The 22,238-nt window shown below is 36.1% G+C and overlaps 1 protein-coding gene across 1 annotated transcript; it reads right to left on the bottom strand.

Annotated features, from left to right (window-relative positions):
- Window positions 1-220: 220 nt before the first annotated feature.
- On the bottom strand, window positions 221-14,387 carry LOC140448814 (uncharacterized). The gene is made up of 3 exons (XM_072541934.1): window positions 14,138-14,387; window positions 1,580-5,302; window positions 221-1,458 (listed from the first exon to the last, which is right to left on the bottom strand). Exons 1-3 carry the CDS (start codon window positions 14,385-14,387, stop codon window positions 221-223), a joined length of 5,211 nt encoding a protein of 1,736 aa, XP_072398035.1.
- Window positions 14,388-22,238: the final 7,851 nt, after the last annotated feature.

Below are 22,238 nucleotides of genomic sequence, written 5' to 3'. Positions count from 1 at the left end.
AACGAAATATGTATGTCTTATTTTAATGTAACCAAAAATTGTAATGTTCTAAAAGTCCTCTGTCTTTTTTCTTGCGCATGCGGTTGTTTTTACACTTCTTTTAATGCGCCACTGCCGTCATTGGAGTTCAGCCACACACAGGACCGGCTTAGTTTTTAAGTGAATGAATCACAATCTTAACATACTCCCCCCTTTTGAACAGCATGTTCAAAAATTCTTATCAAAACACATCGTCATTAGGAGAAGGGAGCGGACAAATTTTCGAAACGCCCCGTTTAAAAGTATTGTGCGAAGTTTTTATAGTCACTACCCGCACTACACCATCATCGCCTGGATGGACATCAACAATTCTTCCCAAAATCCATTTAATAGAAGGCAGGTTATCATGCTTTACGACGACCAGGTCACCAATATTGACATCCATTTTCCCAGTTTTCCATTTGTGTCGTTTCTGCAGTTCAGATAGATAAAAACAGGACCATCTTTTCCAAAAGCTTTGATTCATTTGCTGCAATAATTGAAATCTGGACAGCCGGTTAATTGTAATACTTTCATATAGTGGGTCAGGAGGTGATGTGAGAGCATGTCCAATCAATAGGTGAGAAGGGGTAATTGGGTTTAAATCGTTGGGATCTGAGGACATAGGATACAAAGGTCTAGAGTTTAATGTTGCCTCAATTTGCGTTAATAGTGTTGAATACTCCTCAAATGTTAAAATAGATTCTCCTATTACTCTGTGGAGATGATGTTTAATGTTTTTGATATTTGACTCCCAAAGACCTCCAAAATGTGGAGTATTTGGTGGAATAAAATGCCACGAAATTTTTTGCTGTGAACAGATTGTAACAAACTCAGATTGAGAATTTTCTAAAAACTTATATAACTTTTGCAGCTCTTTATAAGCTCCAACAAAATTAGATCCATTATCGGAATATAAATGATTAGGAGTACCACGTCGAGCGGCAAACCTTCTAAATGTAGCAAGAAATGCTTCACTCGTTAACTCAGTGACCAGCTCAATGTGAACACCCTTAGTGGCAAAACATATAAATAAACAAATATATGCCTTATAAGTTTTATAAGGTCGGCCCTTTCTATCACGCAACAGTACTGGACCAGCGTAATCAATTCCAGTATTTGCAAAAGGTTTTGAAATTTGAACCCTATGTTTAGGGAGGTCAGCCATGATTGAGGCGGTTTGTCTAGGTTTATTTTTAAAACATTGTATGCAATTTCGTACCACCTTCTTGGCAAGACACATGCCAGCAGTCGCCCAGAACTTCTCACGTACTGAAAACAATAAAAGTTGTGGACCTGCATGTTGTAATCGTAAATGTTCGGCGTGAAATATTAATTTAGTGAATAAATGTTTACCATCTAGGAGATATGGATGCTTTTCATCAAATGACAAAGAGGAATTTTTAAGTCTACCCCCTACTCTCAGAAAACTGTTTGAATCTAAAAATGGACTTAGAGAAAGTAACCTATGTTTATGAGGCAAATTTTTTTTGTTGACTAATAATAGAAATTTCATTTTTAAAACTTTCCTTTTGTGCTAATTTAGTTAAACATAACATACTGTTTTCCATCTCTAGAACGCTAAGAGGACCTTTTGTCCTTGTACGTTCCTTTAGGTTTGTAATGAAGCGTAAGCAATATGCAAAAACTCGTTTTAATCTATTAAGAGAGGAGAACCGTTGAAACAATAATAATTGTTCGGTAACAACAAGCGTGTGACAAATTTTACGGATTTCTGGAAGCTCCTTGTTATCTCCAGCTTGAAATAATCGTGGCCAGAATGGTTTTTCATATAAAAATGAGGGTCCATTCCACCATACCTTGCAATTGGATAGTTCATCTGGATACATGCCACGAGATGCTACATCAGCAGGATTTTCTTTAGTATTGACATAGCTCCAATTCGATATATTGCTCAGCGTTTGAATTTCTGAGACCCTATTGCTTACAAAAACTTGTAGTTTATTGGCCTCTGTATTCAACCACCACAATACTATCTGAGAATCGCACCAATAAAAAACATTACATTGACATGTAAGTGCGTTTGACACTTGATTGACTAAGCGAGCTAGTGCTAAAGCACCACATAACTCTAATCTAGGAACCGTTAATACTTTTATAGGTGACACTCTGGTTTTGGAACATAGCAATCTGACATACACTGTTCCATTTTCATCAACCGTTCGAACATATAAAACTGCACTATAAGCATCTTTGCTAGCATCACTGAAGGCATGCAGCTCCATGTGAACTATTTTATCACACATAATATACCTGGGAATATTTATTTTATTAAGAACAGACAATTTTGATTTAAATGTTACCCATTTATTGAGCAGGTCTCGTGGTAGTTCATCATCCCAATCTAAATCAAGCAACCATAATTGTTGAATTAATATCTTAACTAGAATAATACATGGACTTATTAAACCTAAAGGGTCATATATCTTAGCAATATTACTAAGTAAACTTCTTTTAGTAATAGGTTGTTTATTACTGGATGTTGAAACATTGTATGTTAAGACATCAGTATTACTAATCCATTGAATTCCTAAAGTTTTAAGCCTATCACTCTCTCCTAGTTCCAATATACTAAACTCATCAGATGTATCTTGTAAACCCTTTAAAATATCTTGGCTATTAGAAGCCCATTTTCTTAATTTAAATGAAGCTGATTTTAATATCATCGAAATTTGATTACAAATTTCTATTCCATGTTCTTCACTGGTGAAGCCAGTTATTAAATCATCTACATACATGTCACGGTCAATCAATTCACTAGCAATTGGGTAATCATGTTTATAGTCAGAAGCTAATTGTTTTATGCATTTTATGGCCAAATAGGGAGCACTAGTCGTACCATAAGTAACTGTTTGCAACTCAAATGGTGCGAGGTCCTCATTAGGATTTTGTCGCCAAAGAATGTTTTGTAAATATCTTTCTTCAGGGTGTATCAAAATTTGACGGTACATTTTTTCCACATCAGCAATTACAACAAACTTGTGCTGTCTAAACCTCAACATAATTTTAAATATATCATTCTGAATGGCTGGCCCAGTATATTGGATATCATTTAATGATATCCCAGAATCGGTTTTAGCCGAACCATCAAATACAATCCTAACGTCAGTAGTAAGACTGTCTTCACGGAAAACAGCAAAATGGGGTAAAAAACATCGAAATTGACTGGATTCCTTTTGTGTTAATTGCCTCATATGTTGCAAGTTTAAATACTCATCCATAAATTTAGAGTATTTGCTTTTTAAAACATCATTCTTTTCCAATTTTTTCTCTTGAAACAGCAGTCTTTTAACAGCTAAGTTTTTTGATTCCCCTAATTGAGTGGCTTCTAATTTTAGTGGAAAACGAACAATAAATTTTCCAGAAGGATCTCGAGAAACTGTTTTATTGAAATAGTCCTCACAAAACAAATCTTCCTGTGACATCTGTTTCTGTTCATGATGAATCTCCTCGACAAACCAGAACTTTTGAAGATCGTCATTTATTAAAAAATTGCAATTAACCTCTTTTTTCATAGGAATATTTATCGGACCTGATACTACATAGCCAAAGACAGTATTAACTAGATGAGGTAGATTTCGACCGAGGTTTATTCTTTCATTTAGTACAATCTCCCAAAACAAATCCGCTCCAATTAATAGATCAACATTTCTAGGACAATTAAACATAGGATTAGCAAGTGCAATGCCTTCAGGAATGTGCCAATTAGAAATATCGAAGTTACAAGATGGTAAATTACTTGAGATTCTTTCAACAATGATACAGTTTAGGACAGTTTGAAAATTATGAATATTAGATTTTATTAGTACCTCACATTTGTACCGTAAATTAGAATTAATACCAGCGATACCAGATACTGATACATCAATGCGATTGGTTTTCAAATTTAATTTTTTACACAAATTGTCAGATATAAATGAACACTGACTACCCACATCCAAGATGGCTTGGACTTTATGAAATTTACCTGTCTTATCTTGAACATCAACAATTGCAGTAGGTAAAATAACATAATTGTCATTAAATACAGTATTACCACAAATAATGGATGACCCATTGAACTGATCACTTTGTTTAGATTCTGAGTTAACAAAATCCTCAGAATTGTTTTGATTATCAGCAGAATTGTTATTAAAGGAGTTAGATTTCTTATGATGTAATAATGAATTGTGCTTACCCTTACAAAACTTACAGTTTCCTTTCTGGCAGTGTGTATTAAAATGGCCATGACATAAACAATTAGTACACAGTTTCAATTGTTTTATTTTGTGCCATCTTTCAGCTACTGACAATTTTAAAAATTGGTCACAAGTATAAATAGAATGTTTTTGTTTGCAATAATTACATTTTAGTTCCCAAGTATTTTCTGAACTGCTAGCTAAAAATGAATGATGACGTGTTTTACTTTTATGACCACTTAGTCGCGTGTCTTTATTTTCTCTAGTGCTATTTGTTTCTATTGTTTCCAAAAAATCTGCTCTATTTTTCAAAAACTCAAAAAAACTAGCTAAACTCGGCAACATCTTATCTGTACGTGATTGCTCCCATTCCCGATTTGTATTTTTATCTAGCTTTAAAGAAATCATATGAACAATCATAGCATCCCAATGCTCAGTAGGAAGTTGCAATGTTTTTAACGCCCTAATATGCTTGTTTACATAATCAATAAGCCCTCTTAACCCTACTGCTGATTCTTTGGGTAAGGACTCAATTTCAAATAAATGTTTTAAATGATTATTAACTAACAATCTTTTATTGTCAAATCGGTCACACAATAACTGCCAGGCATCCTGGTAATTATGTGCTGCAAATTCTAAACTTTGGATAATTTTCAAGGCTTCTTCACCTAAGCATGACCTTAAATAGTGATATTTTTGAATTTCTGAAAGCGTAAGGTTGTTATGAAAAAGTGCTTCAAATGTATCTTTGAATTCTAGCCATTTATTAAATTCACAATTAAAAGAAGGGCATTTAATGGGTGGTAATTTAATTGCATTTTCGTTAAAAGATTGACTATTATTATTTACTGACCCTAAGGTTTGGGGAATTGAATTACTTTCAATCTTTTTAACAACCTCTTGTGTCCTAGCTACACAATCTATTAGAGTGTTTAAAAATATGTCTGCCTCTTCACGTTGTGCCTCAAGTTCATCGTCTGGACAAATGTCCTCAATCACGGCTTGAATCTCTTCAAATTCCGTTTCTAATGATTCTACTTTACCTAATCTGATTTTTAATTCTATTATCTCTTTATTATCAAATTCTTGATTTGTTAGAAATCGATTATATAATGGTTCAAAATAGTTTTGAAATTTAGTTAGCTTATGTTTAATACCTCCACGCTTCCGTATCTTTGCATTTAAATTAGCGGCCATCCTGTATTCTTTTATGCAGAATAATTATTTAGTATATAATAGTAATAGATCCAACTTTATTAGAGCTCAATGAATAAATCGATAACTTTTATAATTATAACCAATATATTTATTACAGCAAATAAGAAGTAGCTGTTAATGTTAATATTAAAATTGTAATTGTTTATAATCACTTTTTATTGTTGTTTTGCCTTAGGAATTTGAGATGACTATAATTGCGTTTAACTGTGTTTAATGGTTTAATTCTCGATATCATACATGAACATAATAGTGAGATACCCTTATAATAGCTATGTGTATTTAATATAGAAATATTAAACTCAAAGAATAATAAAAATGGAAATAAAACATACACATTTAAATGGAAAAAAACATTGAAAATAGCTTTACAAGTAGAATTGATATTATATTATATATTTGATTTTGTATTGATAATTGATATTGTATTATATGTATAGACAATTGTTAAATGACTGCAAATTGAAACAGCATTAACTCTACAACGACAGGAATTTAGGTAAAATGGATTTGACCTACTTGTATTACCGGCGCCATTCCATAAACCACGTGCAAAATCTCAAGCTGCAATCCAATTTTATCCGGCTCGAAGGACCAAATGGTAATTCTGACTTCAATATAGATGGACTGTAGTAATAAAAAACTGGTGATTGCACTATATTTGAGATTTTATTAACACTACTGAATGTACTCATAAACTAATATAATTAAAACGAAATATGTATGTCTTATTTTAATGTAACCAAAAATTGTAATGTTCTAAAAGTCCTCTGTCTTTTTTCTTGCGCATGCGGTTGTTTTTACACTTCTTTTAATGCGCCACTGCCGTCATTGGAGTTCAGCCACACACAGGACCGGCTTAGTTTTTAAGTGAATGAATCACAATCTTAACACGCTCTTCGAGGAGATGCCTTAGATGTGCTTCAGACCATAGCCGTAGAGGAGACCGATGATTTCGAACAACTGAAGAAGAGGTTAAATATGCGATATGGCCACGAACATTTGGAGCATGTATATCAGTCGCAGCTTAAAAATCGTAGACAGAAGAAAGATGAGGCTCTTCAAGAATATGAAGTAGATATTGCCAGATTAGTACGATATGCTTATCCAACAGCTCCCGAAGACATGATGGAAAAGTTGGCCGTTCAAACGTTTATTGATGGTCTTCGTGATCATGAAATGCAGAGAACACTACGATTAGCTCGTCACAAGACGCTGGTTGATGTTTTATCCGCCGCCCTCGAATACGAGTCAGCTACGCAGGCCTCTGGCGGTTACAGTAAAGTTAGGACTGTAAAAGAGGAAGGAGATGAAGATAAACTTGACCAGCTCTTTAATTTGATGAAAAGCATGACATGCAAGAAAAAGAAGACCATAAAATCAAGAAACTCACCATCAGGAAAACCAGAACGAGTCAACCTTAGGGGGGCAGCTTCGACCCGGAACTCTTCCAAAGACCCTCTTATACTAATAGCTTCTTTGAAATGTCGTGAAGATAGTGTATATGTAGATGGAGACATAAATGGTAAAAAGCATACGTTGTTGGTGGATACCGGAGCGACCAGAACCATTATACGCCCGACAGTTATAAACAGCCGAAAGAAACTGTTACCAACGAGGTTACGACTTCGGACCGCTACAGGTGAAAATGCCAACATTCATGGAAAAATCCAGGTACAATTGGGAATTGGGGCAGAAAAGTTTGTCCATACTGTTATAGTTGCTGACATCGAAGAGGATGTTATATTAGGAATGGACGTAATGAATATGCATGGATTCCAATTGGATTTTAAGAATAAGGTAATCAAAGTTGGCAACGAGGAGGTATTTCTCCATCCACATAATGACAACACTGTGCAAGCAGCCATTACAGAAGATACAGTCGTGCCTGCGAGAAGCGAAACGATCATAGTAGCGCGACTACAGGGAATTGTAGACGAAGGGAGACCTGTTATGATGGAGCCTTGGAACCACGACGATGAGGTTGGCCGTGGAATCATAATTGGAAAGGAATTGGTGACTTCGGCTAAAGAAATTCCTGTGAGACTTATCAATGTCAACGACTACCCAGTGACCATAAAGAAAGAGACAAAAGTAGGAACTTGTGTACCTGTGACATCCATAATTCGTCAGGCGACAACATCTGATAATTCCAACGACAAATTCGACCAAATGGTTGCAGTTGCAGGACAGTCTCTAAATCAGATGGAGAAAAGGAAATTAAGGGAATTTCTTCGGCAGTATCGTGATATTTTCGTACCGAAAGGAGGAAAGACGGGAAGAACTACCGTTGTTAAGCATAAAATTGATACTGGTAATGCTAAGCCAATTCGTCAAACAGCTCGACGATTACCACAGGCGAAGAGAGAGGAAGCTGAAACGATTGTTCAGGAAATGAAGAAAGACGGGGTGATAGAACATTCTACGAGTCCATGGGTCTCTCCGGTGGTCCTGGTTAAGAAGAAAGACGGAACGACGAAGTTCTGTGTGGATTACCGTTTGCTGAACAACGTTACCAAGAAAGATAGTTATCCTCTGCCTCGGATCGATGACACATTGGACACATTGGCTGGAAGTAAATTGTTTTCTACTTTGGATTTGAAGTCTGGATACTGGCAGGTAGAAATGGACCCAGTAGATAAAGAAAAGACAGCCTTCACCACAGGATCTGGATTGTGGCAATTCAACGTTATGCCATTTGGACTCTGTAATGCTCCTGCGACATTTGAGAGGCTTATGGAAAATGTGTTGAGAGGGTTATCTTGGAAAACATGCCTGGTTTATTTAGATGACATAATCGTCTTGGGGGAGACATTCGAAGATCATTTGAGGAATTTAGAAAACGTTTTTAATCGACTTAAAGCTGCCCAATTGATGCTAAACCCCAAGAAGTGCCAGCTATTTCAAGGTAAAGTAAATTATCTGGGTCATATAGTCAGTAAGGAAGGAGTGGCCGTGGATAAGGGAAAAATCGATTCCATTAAGGAATGGCCAAAACCAACTGACAAACATCAAGTGAGAAGTTTTCTTGGACTATGTACTTACTACCGGAGGTTTATTAAGAAGTTTGCAGATATCGCTAAGCCATTAACGCGACTTACAGAGGAAGCAAGAGAATACCGCTGGGATACAGACTGCCAAAATGCCTTTGAGACCTTAAAAAAACATCTAATAACAGCACCAATTTTAGGGTATCCACTGCCAGAAGGAGAGTTTATCTTAGATACGGATGCAAGTAATGTGGGAATTGGAGGAGTGCTGTCTCAGGTTCAAGGAGGACAGGAACGAGTCCTCGGATATTTTAGTAAAGTTCTTTCAAAACCTGAGCGGAATTATTGCGTCACGAGAAGAGAACTTCTAGCAGTAGTTAAATCAGTAGAGCACTTCTATCAATACCTCTATGGCAGAAAGTTTCTAATCCGAACCGACCATGCCGCCCTTAAGTGGTTGATGCAGTTTAAGAATCCAGAGGGTCAGATAGCCAGGTGGATCGAACGACTCCAAGAATACGATTTTAAGATTGAGCACCGGGCCGGAGTTAGCCACAGAAACGCTGATTCTCTTTCCAGAAGGCCATGCCCAGCAGAGTGTTCCCACTGCAACAAAACGGAATCCAAGGAAGCAGCAGTGCTAAGAACGACGATTGTCAACGACGACTGGACGCCTACTAAGATCAGGGAAGAACAAGAGAGAGATCCAGTTATACAGAAAATCCGAAAATGGAAAGAGGAAAACCGTCGACCACCTTGGCAGGAAATATCAAACCTATGCTCAGTAGTTAAGACGTATTGGGCCCAGTGGGACTCATTTATCATCGAAGATGGCTTGGTCAAACGAGTCCTGGAAAATGATGACGGTTCAGAGAAGAGAAGACAGTTGGTGATCCCAAAGAGCAGAATAGCCGAAGTACTTCGTCAGTTACACGACAGTCCATCGGGAGGGCATTTTGGTGTAAGAAAAACCCTTCAGCGAATTCGGGAACGGTTTTATTGGATGAACAGTTCCGACGACGTAAAAGACTGGTGTAAGAAATGTACTATTTGTGCTACGAGTAACGGGCCTCACCGAAAAAGGAGAGCTCCTATGAGACAATATAATGTTGGAAGCCCGTTTGAAAGAATAGCTTTGGACATCGCTGGGCCATTTCCAGAAAGTGAAAATGGAGGCAAGTACATGCTGGTAGTAATGGATTACTTTACTAAGTGGGTCGAGATTTACGCACTTCCCGACCAGAAGGCCGCCACCGTTGCAGATAAGTTGATCCACGAATATATCAGCCGATTTGGAGTGCCTTTGGAGATACATCGTGACCAAGGCAGGAACTTCGAAAGCGATCTATTCCAAGGAATATGTGATAGACTAGGCATGAAGAAAACAAGAACTACCGCGTATCATCCGCAATCGGATGGTATGGTAGAACGAATGAATAGGACAGTTGGCAAGTATTTGACAAAGATGGTGTCCGATCATCAGCGAGACTGGGACCAATACCTTCCGTTCTTCACAATGGCCTACAGATCTGCTGTTAACGAATCAACAGGCCAGACACCAGCCAAAGTCCTATTCGGACGCGAAATGCGACTACCTTGTGATCTCGAGTTTGGATGTAAACCTGGAGAAGATGTAGCAGGTGAAGATTATGTGATCGAATTACGAAGAAGAATGGACGATGTACATGAGTTGGTCCGTTCCCACCTTCAGATCGCTAGCGACAGAATGAAGAAACGGTACGATACACAAGCCGAAAAGGGTTGCTTTAAGAAGAACGACAAAGTATGGCTGTATAATCCCAAGAAGCGAAAAGGTTGTTCTCCCAAATTGCAGCAGTTTTGGGAAGGTCCATACCTCATTATGGAGAAGATCAACGATGTCATCTACCGAATAAGCAAGATTCCGAGGGGAAAGCCGATGATAGTACACCATAACCGGTTGGCGTCTTTCGAAGGTGACCACAACGTAGATGAAGAAGTGGAAGTAAACCAAATCCACGATGTGTCTGACCTCACGTTTGAGGAATTCATGGGTGCCTATGGAGGTACCGGTAAAGCGAGACATGGTGTTACCACTGAAGAAAAGCAAGATCTACTCGCGCTCCCCGATGACTACTCGCTGGCCCTTACCATCCCGGCCAGTATCAAAGACGCACCAGGGTTGGCATCCGTCTTTCGAAGGAAGTTTGGTCGAGTTGCAGAACTTCAATGCCAAGTGCCAGCTCCCGGTAAAACCTTGAAACTCCAAGATGCATCACGTTACCTTTTCTACCTGGTAACAAAAGACACTGCCCATGACCAACCTACCTACCGAGATGTATGGGAAGCCTTACTTCAATTGAGAGAGCACGTACTGGAGTCCGACGTGCAAAAGTTAGCCATGCCAAAGTTGGAGTGCCGCCAATTAGATTGGAGGGTTATCCGAAATATGGTGGAAGAGATCTTTAAAGACACCGAAGTCCAGGTGTTAGTCTGTTGCAATCCGCATAGTTACTGGTGCGGAGAGAAAACCGTCCCTTGTCATTTTTATACAACTGGAAGTTGTAAAAGAGGGTCCAGTTGCCGATACCAGCATACCGTTCCGGTTCTAGTCCCGACAAGGTTCCAGGAGGAACAATCTTTTAAGAGGGGGGCAATGTTACGATAAATTCTGACCCAAAACCGTAAATATATTTATTACTAATATTTTCATTCATTCACGTATTTTTTAGGTAATGCCTACCTGACACACGATGGGTCCCCCTTTGTAATAAAAACAACAATTCGAACCTTCTGGAGACAAGCCGATTTAACCATACCGGTTCTGAGAACAATTCGCCGCTCTGTCTAGAAGGCCTTTCAGCAAAACAGCGGTCTATGTTCGATGTGTTTCGAGAAACAACTGTTTTCATTCTCGAATAACAGGACTTTATATTTATAGAGGAATTTTGGTTATGGAGGGACAGTTAATAAAGAAGATTCGCGCTCGCGATATTGTTGTTACGCTCGCCTAAATAAATTATGTGTATTATTCGTTTAAATAAATTGATATAAATTATTGTGCCTTTTAATGAATTAAGATAAGAACAAGACATTATAAATTAAATAGACCTTGAAATAAAAATCATAACATTATTATGAGTCTGCGTCCTTTTCCAACGGGAATATTGTTTATTCCAGTAGATACACCTTCGATGAATGCCTGACGGGAACTTTTCACATTTGTATCAACCCATAGATATGGTACAGTATGATCTTCATTTAGCCAAGTCTCGTCCAAATAAAAAATTGTTTTCCCTTCTTCTCGGTACTTTTTAATAGTTCTTAAATAATCTCGTCTCCAATATACAATGTAATCTTTTTCAATTAAAACGGATTTTCTTCTATTCTTTTGCCAACGAAATCTCATCTCTCTCAATAGTCCCCATAATTTCTTGTTGCTTATGATTGGTAACTCTTCGTTTTCTCTAATTAATGTTTGGATTTTGTCCAATGTTGGAAATTCTTTGTTAAAAAAAAATGAGTGGACGCTGCGTCTTATCATGCTTATATGTATTTCTTCAATTTCCAAGGGTTTACTCCCTCCACTCTTCTTGGGAGATGAAACAGTTCCTCCTTTTCTTTCTTTTGGGAATCTATAAATTGTTGCTTCTCCAACCCCTGTCATATTTGAACACATGTTAACGATTTCACGAACATTACTTCAACCTTTATACCTGGTGGTCATACTCAATTTAAAATTGTTTTCCTATATACTTCTGTAACCTTGTTGACAAATATCTATTTTTCATTGAGTCACCCGTATCAACAGTTTAGGGATTTGCATACATAATGTGCTATCAATATGATGGAAATGGACTATAAAAGGACTGAACAGCAAGCATATTCGTTTGCATTTTACCTTAAATGCAACTATGACGTATCACTCTCAAAACTAATAAAATATGAAGGAAAGGATGCTCCCAAAATATTTATACAGAAATTGGATGTTTTAGTATCTGAACTATACACCTGTCACTTTAAACGTATTAAACCAATGTCACCGTTAAGCTGGGCATTCACGTTCCGATTTGCGGTCCCACTTAGTAGGACTACTAGTTGGATATTCGTCTCCACTCACGCTCCGACTTGCTATACAACTAGAGGTGCAACGTCCAACTTCAGTTCTAGTTTGTTTTCACGACGGTGTACACAAAAAATGTATCGAATAAACACTACCAAAATATAATTAGGAGGAGGAAAATGGCAGTATTGTGCTTGTTATCCTTATCATTTGAAAAAAAGGAGAAAAAATGTTGGATAAAGAAATTATTTGTTGACCGTGTGAACTATTGTGACACGAAATTGGTCAATGTCATTGATGAGGATGATTACAAAAACTACCTCAGAATGGACCACTTCACTTTTTCGCTGTTGCTGGAAAAAGTTGGTCTACTCAATTTTCAAAAACATATTTTCAGTATAAAAATTTTTCAATTTTCAACTAATGTAATACTTAAAAATGCGCGTAAAACTAAATAACTTGTAACTTATACCACTAAACTAATAATATATTACTTAAACATACCCGTAAACTAAAGAATTTCGATGTTTTCAAAATAGGTAAGAATACTGTAAACAGTAAGCAAGTTGATGAAGAAAATACAAGAATGGATAACTGAAAAGGGATTCTGATTCAAGCGAACTAACTGACCGTACGTTCATGTCATGAAATTTGACGTCACGAAGGCGATAACGATGAAACTAAGCGCCAATGATGAGTAACAAGTTTCACTATTAGATTTCAGTATTTTTTAGCAATTTTCTTCAAAGTTGGAACACGCTTTTCTCGATTATTACTGGACACAGAAAGGTGAAAAAAATCAACGATTACAGAAAAAAAAACTCTTCCAAGTGATGGGCGTAAAAAGTTTGTATATAATAGAACGTTAAACAGTATAATCCAATTTTTCAACAGAAGTTTCAAAAAAATAAAAAAAGTAAAACCATCAGTTTAAAAGCAACATAATTTCGAATAACGTGTCCAAATTTCGAGACATTTTGTCGGTAAATAACAGAGAAAACACTGTCCCTAGGTTTTTGTTGCACCGATAAAATAGCCTTAAGTGCTGTTTGTTCTTTTATAGCTTAAAAACAACGTATGCGGTGTTGACTTATTTATTCCTCATTACACGGTTAGTTTCAATAATTTTTACCTTTGAAAAAATATGAATTCAAAAATAGATTGCATAAAGGTTTATTAAATCAAAATAAATCTTAGGTCGCCCCTGTTCTACGCTGGTTATAAAATTTGATATTAATAAAGTACCATGTGTGTAGAACCATGTGTGTTTAAAACAAAACTTTACAAAAGTTTACGATTTAAGAATGTTTTTTTAATTGTTTTTATTGTTTCTGTAAAAGCAAGCTTTTTGTTGTTTAGTTTTAAGGCAGATGTGAAGTTCGGTATACGCTGGGAATGGAAAATCATATGGTTTTTTGCATTTCCGTCTGTTTTAAAATGGGAATTATTTTTCATATTTGGCGGGAAATGACTTCTTAATTTATACAATCAACATGCATTGTGACCAAGAATGATCGTCCAGCCAACCAGAAATGAACATCCATTCAAAATTAATGTTCAGTAATCAATGACCATCGATAATGGAGTTATGTAATTAATTGTCTATATTTAATAATACAAACTAATATAATGTCTTTTTTGCTTATTTGGGGAAAATCTCATTCTCAATTTACTTAACGCCGGCTCCACACATGGGGGCCAACGTTGGCCCCAATAGCGTTCGTCCAATGTGTGTACCGACAAAAATGTGTTGGAGCCAATGTTGGCGCCAACGTTTTTATGACTTGCTCCAACGTTGGGAGTTTTCCGTGGACTGTCGGTTTTTGCGTACACATCAATGGGATTGGCACCAATACTGGTGCCAATCCCATTGCCAATCCCATTGGCACCAATTGCCAATATCGGCAATTGCCGATCACACATTGGCGCTACAGCAGTGTTACAAAATTACCTAATTTTGCACAATCTAGCATAGCAAAAGACAATAAACCAATGACAAGCCGCAGTTTATGAGAAGAGTCCTCATGAGTCTTCTTTTTTCTTTTAAAACGCTTGTGCTGCCATTTTACACAGTATTCTTTTTAGAAAATAAAAATTTCTTTATCGAAGAAAATTTCCATTCCGTGGTGGTATTAAAAAACAAATTTACAACATGTAAAAATCGATCTTCAGCGACTTGAGTCACCTCCGTTGAGTTGTTTAGGATTAACACTCCGATACACGACTGTGGACTATCAGAACGGGATTTTTGCTCAAAAGGCTATTTCTTACATAAAATAAATAATATACATATATCTGGTTTTTTTCAGTACCTTTCTAAATATTTTACAAAAATATATGCTTGTAATTTTGAAATATAGATCATTTTTTCCTAATAGGCCACCGTCGTGTGGTCATGTAACTTTTAAAATATGTACTTCCATATATCGCCGCCATCTTCTTCGACGCGGCGGCCTTCGCCTGGTAGCAAAACATAATCATGTGCACTCATTATCACGACAGTCGTATCCGCTGCAATTATGTCGTACATGTTGACGTTGGCTCCAGAGGGAACAGACTGATATCGCCCCAATAGTCAACCCAATGTGTGGATGCCTCACCGAACGTGGGAACACAGTTGACCCAACGTTGACGCCAACGTTGGATCCCATGTGTGGAGCCGGCCTAATGTCCAGCCCAATTTGATTAAAGTCGGCTGGGCACTGTCCAACCAGAAATAATTAATGTCGTTAATTATGTTATTAATTAAACTAATCAATGTCCTGCTGGAAATGACCACTAACTAGAATTGACCAGTGTTCAATCGAAAATAACTCCTGAACTATTTTTAGACCAAATATTGTCTAGACAATACCTGACCCTTCAGGTATTTTTAGAGTCTCTCCTCATTTTGCACATTCTAATTCCTACTCTACTCTTTTTTATTTGAGAAAACGAACTATGACCGATTGAACATGGCGGGAAGAATTAAGAATTGTCTAATTTCTTCAAAAATGTATGATTTTACTGGTTTGGTGATCGTAGCTCACGAATCCGGAATTAATTTTGGTTCAATATTACAAATCCGGTATCGTTTCCTGAATGTTGATAAAAATCGTAGCTGCTAAATTAAATCAGATATCTGGAAATTACTTTTTACTGGTATTTCGGTCATTCTAGTAGCCTTTCTCAAGTACAAATCCAAATAAAAATGACAATTAATTTCATTTTGTATATCTATCTGTAACAGTTCGTCTGTTTTCGATGATATCTACTATAAAATTTGCGCTCAAATGAAGTCAATGGGAGCGGTTAACTAACATAAAGCGACGCAGTGCTTTTATGATAAATAGCAGTAGCCACAGCAGTAGCTTTGATAGTTCTTAACATTAATCAACATGTTATTGAAATGCCTAATGAAAACGGCTGCCGAACTAATAATTATGAAATTCCATGGCTACTGCTTTTTCTTTTTCTAGTTCCTAGATCCTTACCGATAGTTATCAATAGCAGCTGTTATTAACAGGGCTGCTATCAACAACAGCACTAAATAATGATGTTAATTTTCCATGCCATTATCTTAGAGTTTTCAGCCATGATGTTCTTCTACCAGCACCACATTTACATTGTTGTTAACATAATGTTACCCAAATATTCCAGCTTGCGTCTCTTTATTAAATTAACAGTTGTGTTATTTGGATCAGCCGTCCTTATTTCTCAGCTGATTTTTAGTAGTCGTTTGTATACCCGTATCTCAAAGGCTTCCGAGCGCGTATCTGAAAAGCTTCCAAGCGTTTAAGTATACAGTAGCCACTCCATACAGTAGCACTGGAAAGATATAGCAGTATGTCATACGAACGCGGAGGTTAATACTAAGATCGTGTTTACTGCTATTTAGCATGAAAGCGCTGCGCCGCTGCATTGCTTTACGTTTGCTGGACGCTCCCAATGATTATTTTAATTGTTCTGTATTTTGATATTTTCACACTGCCTGCTGATGAGGCCGAAATACAGAGACTTCAAATCGAAAGCAAACTACACCAAGGAAAATCAGAACAAGCATATGCTACCTTAAATGAGGATATTGAATTAGCTCCAAATAACTCCAATATTATTGTTCTATGTACAGATCTACAAAAAGTACTATTTTGTCCGAAGCTAAAATATTCTAACATATTCTACCAACGTCAATATTCGTGTTATAATCAAGCAATTCATAATAATATGCGTACAAATGAGGGTTTTATGTACCTATGGCATGAAATTGTAGCAATAAGAGGTTCAGCTGAAACAACATCCTGCCTACTGAAGTATTTTACCACTAACTTTAAGCCCGTAGAAAAAACAGACAGAAAATTAATTTGTTAAACTGTCTGTTCGGGCTGTAAGGCCGTTGTCTTCTGAGATTAGTTCTCGACGTTTCGCCAACACTAGGGCTTGGCATCTTCTGGAGATGTTACTGCTTCGCTCGTAACCTGAAAATGACCATTGAAATGAAAATTGAAAATGAACATTGAAAATGCTCATTTTCAGGTTACGAGCGAAGCAGTAACATCTCCAGAAGATGCCAACCCCTAGTGTTGGCGAAACGTCCAGAACTAATCTCAGAAGGCAACGGCCTAACAGCCCGAACAGACAGTTTAACAAGTTAGACGATGGCCGTGAAAGCCTAACGCAGAAAATTAATTGTTTGGTCAGTCCGATGTATAGGACAAAATAATAAGTCGCGTACTATTGCATTGTACCCGTACCTGGTAACTATGAGATATTTTACATCTGTGGAGCAAAAGTTTTTAATTAGCCGACACAGAATCTTATCCTGCGATATGGATTTCTAAGCCATTTATTATGTGTTTTCTTAAGAGGACCGATTTTAATGACTTAACTATAGTCGAGTCAGCTTTACTGAAAAGCAAGACTAAAAAAATTGAAACGGTTTGGTACAAAATTACCAGTGATAATCCTACAAATCTATTATGTCGAGAAAGCCACAATGTATTGCGACCTTGGACTACTGATCTCTTTGCTAAAAAAGAAAGAGAAGTTAGGAATCGTTTTTTATCACCAGTTGCAATTGCAATTGAAAGTCTTCCTGTGTCGTCGTATAATAATCCTTTGCCAGTAATATACGAAATTTTATTTAAACTTGCCTTCAACGGAAAACTAAAAATCATTTTTTATCTTTGTTAAATATCTTGAAAAAATAAATCTTATTTTTTTAACAAGCAGTCGTATGTGTATTATTCCTTTACGTTTGTACACAAAATGTTAAAAGGTTTTAACCAATGCATTTTGATGAATTTCAGTGATGTTACAAACTTGTTCCACTAAACTGATTTGCTATCGCAGATTATAGTCTTAATCCAACGGAACTAAGGAAAACAACAAAAAGAACAAGAAGAAGAAGCAGGAATATTTTACGAGTACGAAACAGATGAATAAATTTGTTAAGAATACGCTTTCGTAATTTCCAATAGTATAGTCGCGGTAACATATATTGTAAAATGCTTTAAATTCGGCAAAATTTGGCCCCATCTTATCTTATCTTTTTTATAATCGACCAGATGCCTGTGCGAATGGGAAGCAGTTCGTTTAAAATAGTAGAGTATAGGATGTTGTTTACTGAAATTTAACTATTTTGAATAGTGATAGGACAATGTGGTTGATAATATTGTGTGCGATAACAACACTTTTTGTAGAAAAAGCCAATGCCAGAGCCGGTGAGAATCTAATTCCTGAAAAAAAGTACCCGTGATTTTAATTTATATATTAATTAATTTAATTATTTTTAATTTAATTTATTTTAGCAATGTTATAATAATTATTAATTTATTAAAATTAAAAATGTATTTTTATTTGAAAAAATTGTTTAAAAATTTCCTAGGTTCGCCTAGTTGCCCAATTTCAATTTTTCAAAGTGCGTTTGAAAGCTCGAACCTCGACTAATTAAGTAATTATTTTGGGCGCAGCATAATTTTCAAAATTTGCAATTTTTTTGCAGACCTTAGATTGCAAAATTATTGTGCAAAAACCATTAGACCGATTTTAATCAAATTTAGCACATATTTCAGTCATATTATAAAGTTTTTCTATGCAGAATATGAAGGCTGTAAGTTATAACCAAGTGGTCGAAAAAAAATAAAGGACAAACTATATTTTTTTGAACTTTTTTCCCAATTGTTGCTACTTTTTAACCAGTAAACATTAAATTTTCAATTTATTTCTACTCAAATATTATGTAAAACTGAAATATGAAATTTTTACCTTCTATAAGTTTTTTTGTACCAGCAATATCTCTCGAGTTATAGGCGCAAAAAGCAAAAATTTTCGATTTTTTCAGATTTTGTTAAATAAAAAATTAAGCACAAGGGTTGCGACTGGAGAAATAGACTATGATGGAAAATGTCCAATTTAAAACAGATCCCGCTTGGACTACACAATAGATCGTAGAATAGGCCTACCGGGGACACAACGTTAAAAAACGCACTAAGTACACTACCTCACAGGTGGGGTGAACACGTGTGCATATTATGAAGAACAAATATTATTCAACTTTTTTTTAGTCGTTATACCTCCGAAACGGTTTGTCTTACTAGAAAATTACATAGACAATTTTATAGATAATTGCATGATCTACAATTTTTGTCTGATTTATTTTTTATAATAAAACTTACCGTTTGACTGCAACACACCTATTGTGCACCTTTGACCTTGAATAACGTTTTTGGCACATGTAAAATTCATTGGAACTTTTCAGATTTCATCTGTAATGCTGTACCAAATATTCGTACCAATTTTTAACTTTATGCGAAATTTTGTATGTCTATCTTGCCGTGCTATAATTGATCGGTGGAATACTAAGTACGATTAGGAGAGGAAATGAGGCACTACAAAGGACTAAACGTACCAATTTTCCGCAGCAAGATGAATGGCTGTGCAACTTTTTGAAATCAATTCGAGAAAGTGGCAGGAAAGTTTGTGAACAAAATTCATGGTGGTAAAATGAAAATTGCATTTTGTACATAAGAAAAATGCCCCCATTACCCGGGGGACTTCTGAGGTCACTGGACACGAATATGATAACGGGGATGGTCCCCGAGCTACCTGGTGCCAGGGTGGATCCCATCTCCTGGAGTTTTATGTTATTATCATTTGAAATCAGTGGAAAGTTATTACCTGGGGTTTTTTGAGATATCTGAACACGAATAGTATGACGGCGATGATCCTCGAGCTACCTGGTGACCAGGGTGAACCTCGTTTTCCTGAAGTTTTATGTTATTCTCATTTGAAATCAGTTAAAAGTCATTACTCGAGGGTTTTTGGATTTTTATGTCAATTTCATTCTAAATCAGTCGACAGTCATTACTTAGGTGTACTCGAGGTCGCTGTACACGAATATTTCGTTGATAAATGACCATAGATACATTCGGAAACTTTATATAAACCTTCAAAAAATTATGCAAAACATTATTTTTTAAATTTGGCGCTTTTAAGCAGTTGGTATCCCTGATGCAGTGCAAGGTGATACATATTATAATCTTCCCTGTAGTAGATCCCGCCTTTTACTTTCATATGAAATGTGTTCTTATACTGACGTATTTGGAGAGATGAATTTGAATTCTTGTTAGTCAAATGAGATTTGTATGCATTCTGTGATGAAATTATTTAATTAGCAAAATAATATTAAACAACTTTTTTTAATATTAAACTCCGCCTGCATTGCCCACTAGCTGGATCGATTAGCTTGGTGGGTGATGTTGCCGGTCCCAAGCCCGGAGGGTTGTAGGGTTAGGTTAACAGCCTGCTATATATAGAAATAAAAAAAAGCTCAAAGAACCGGTGACGAGCCTCGGACTAGGATAGAAAATATGGTAACGACAAAGGCGAGAAAAAGGACGACGAACTGGAAAACGAAAAATATAATGAGAGTGGCGACGTGAAACATAAAAAGCCTAAATAACCGAGATCAGGAAATAGAAAGAGAATTGAGAGAATATCAAATAGATATCTGCTCCCTACAGGAAATAAAGATGAAAGGTAAAGGACAGACGCGGCTTGGAGAATATTTACTAATATATAGTGGGGTTCCGAAACAAGAAAGAGCAAAGGAAGGTGTAGCAATAATGATCAAAACAAAATATAAAGATCAAATTAAAGAGTGCCAGTACATATCTCAGAAATTACTTTTAGTAAAAATTAGGGTGAACAGCAAAATTATTAACATAATACGGATATATGCACCAGAAGACTGCAAACCTGACAGCGATAAAGAAGAATTCTATGATGAGCTACAAACATTAGTGGAAAGAGAAGTGAAGCAAAATGAATTACTTATATTATTGGGAGATTTCAATGCCAGAATAGGAGACGAAGTAATACCAGGAATAAAACAAAGGTTTAATGAAAGAGTTATCAATGAAAACGGAAAGAGAATGGTGGAATTCTGCACATTAAACGAACTAAGGATAACCAACACATTTTTGTATCATAAAATTCAACTCAAATACACGTTTGAAAATACAAGAGGACATAGATCAACGATAGATTATGTGGTCACAAACAGAAATATTCACCATAAACAGATAGTGGATGTGAAAAGTTTGACGTCACGCAATGTGGGAAGCGATCACTATTTGGTACTTGGTAAAATTAGATTCAATGAAAGATGGAAAGAGAAGCTTAAACAAACCAATTCAGAGGAAATAATAAAAATAGAAAATTTAAGAGATGACTCCATAAAATCATTATATCAAAAAAGGCTAGAACAGAAAATACAAATGGAGCATATTGAAAATGAAAGCAATGTAGAGAGTAGCTGAAGAAAACTTAAGAAAAATATTCTGGATGCTGCCCGAGAAGCACTTGGAATGAAAATAATAAACAAAAAGTGATCAACGAAAACACCATGGTTTACACTAGAGGTTAAACAAAAATGTCACCAAAAAAAGAAAGCTTTCCTAAAATATAAGTCAGAAAAAACGAATGAATCATATGAAGAATATAAAAGAATAAGAACTGAAACTCATCAAATGGTAAGAAAAACAAAAACATACTACTGGGAAAGATTCACAAAAGGACTAGAGATGGATTTGTATGGACAACAGAAACAAGTATGGCGCTTCATAAGACAACAAAGAAGCGAAATGAAAGAACTAGTTGAAATAGAACACATACAAGACGATACATGGGTGGCCTTCCTGACAGAAATGTTTAAAAAACAAAACGAAGAACCTTTACCAGAAACGCCAAATATAATAACTGAGGAAAAGACCGAAATCTCCCAAAACGATGTGAAAGAAGGAATAAACAAATTAAAAAACAGAAAGTCACCAGAAGAAGATCAAATACCAAATGAACTCTTAAAATATGGAGGTGATCATCTAGTACAACAACTGCAACTTCTTATTAATAAAATAATCACCACGAACAGAATACCAGATGAATGGAGGAGAGCGATCATGGTGATGTTCCTCAGAAAAGGAGATAAGAAAGATCCCAATAATTATCGAGCAATAAATCTATTAAATACAACACTCAAATTGACAACAAGAATAATAGCGACAAAAATAAACGAACGAATATCTCTACAAGAGGAACAGCAAGGATTTCGGACAGGAAGATCATGCACGGATGCAGTTTTTGTAATAAGACAAATAAAAGAAAAGTCGCTGGAATACAAAAAACCAGCATATAATATGTGTCTGATAGATTTGAAGAAAGCGTTTGATAGAGTGAGAATTCGGAACGCGATACATTTATTATATGAAAAGGGAATATCACTGGATTTAGTAAAAA

This window comes from Diabrotica undecimpunctata, chromosome 8 (assembly GCF_040954645.1).
Source record: "Diabrotica undecimpunctata isolate CICGRU chromosome 8, icDiaUnde3, whole genome shotgun sequence".
NCBI lineage: Eukaryota > Metazoa > Arthropoda > Insecta > Coleoptera > Chrysomelidae > Diabrotica > Diabrotica undecimpunctata.
This window is presented reverse-complemented; position numbering and strand designations above follow the sequence as displayed.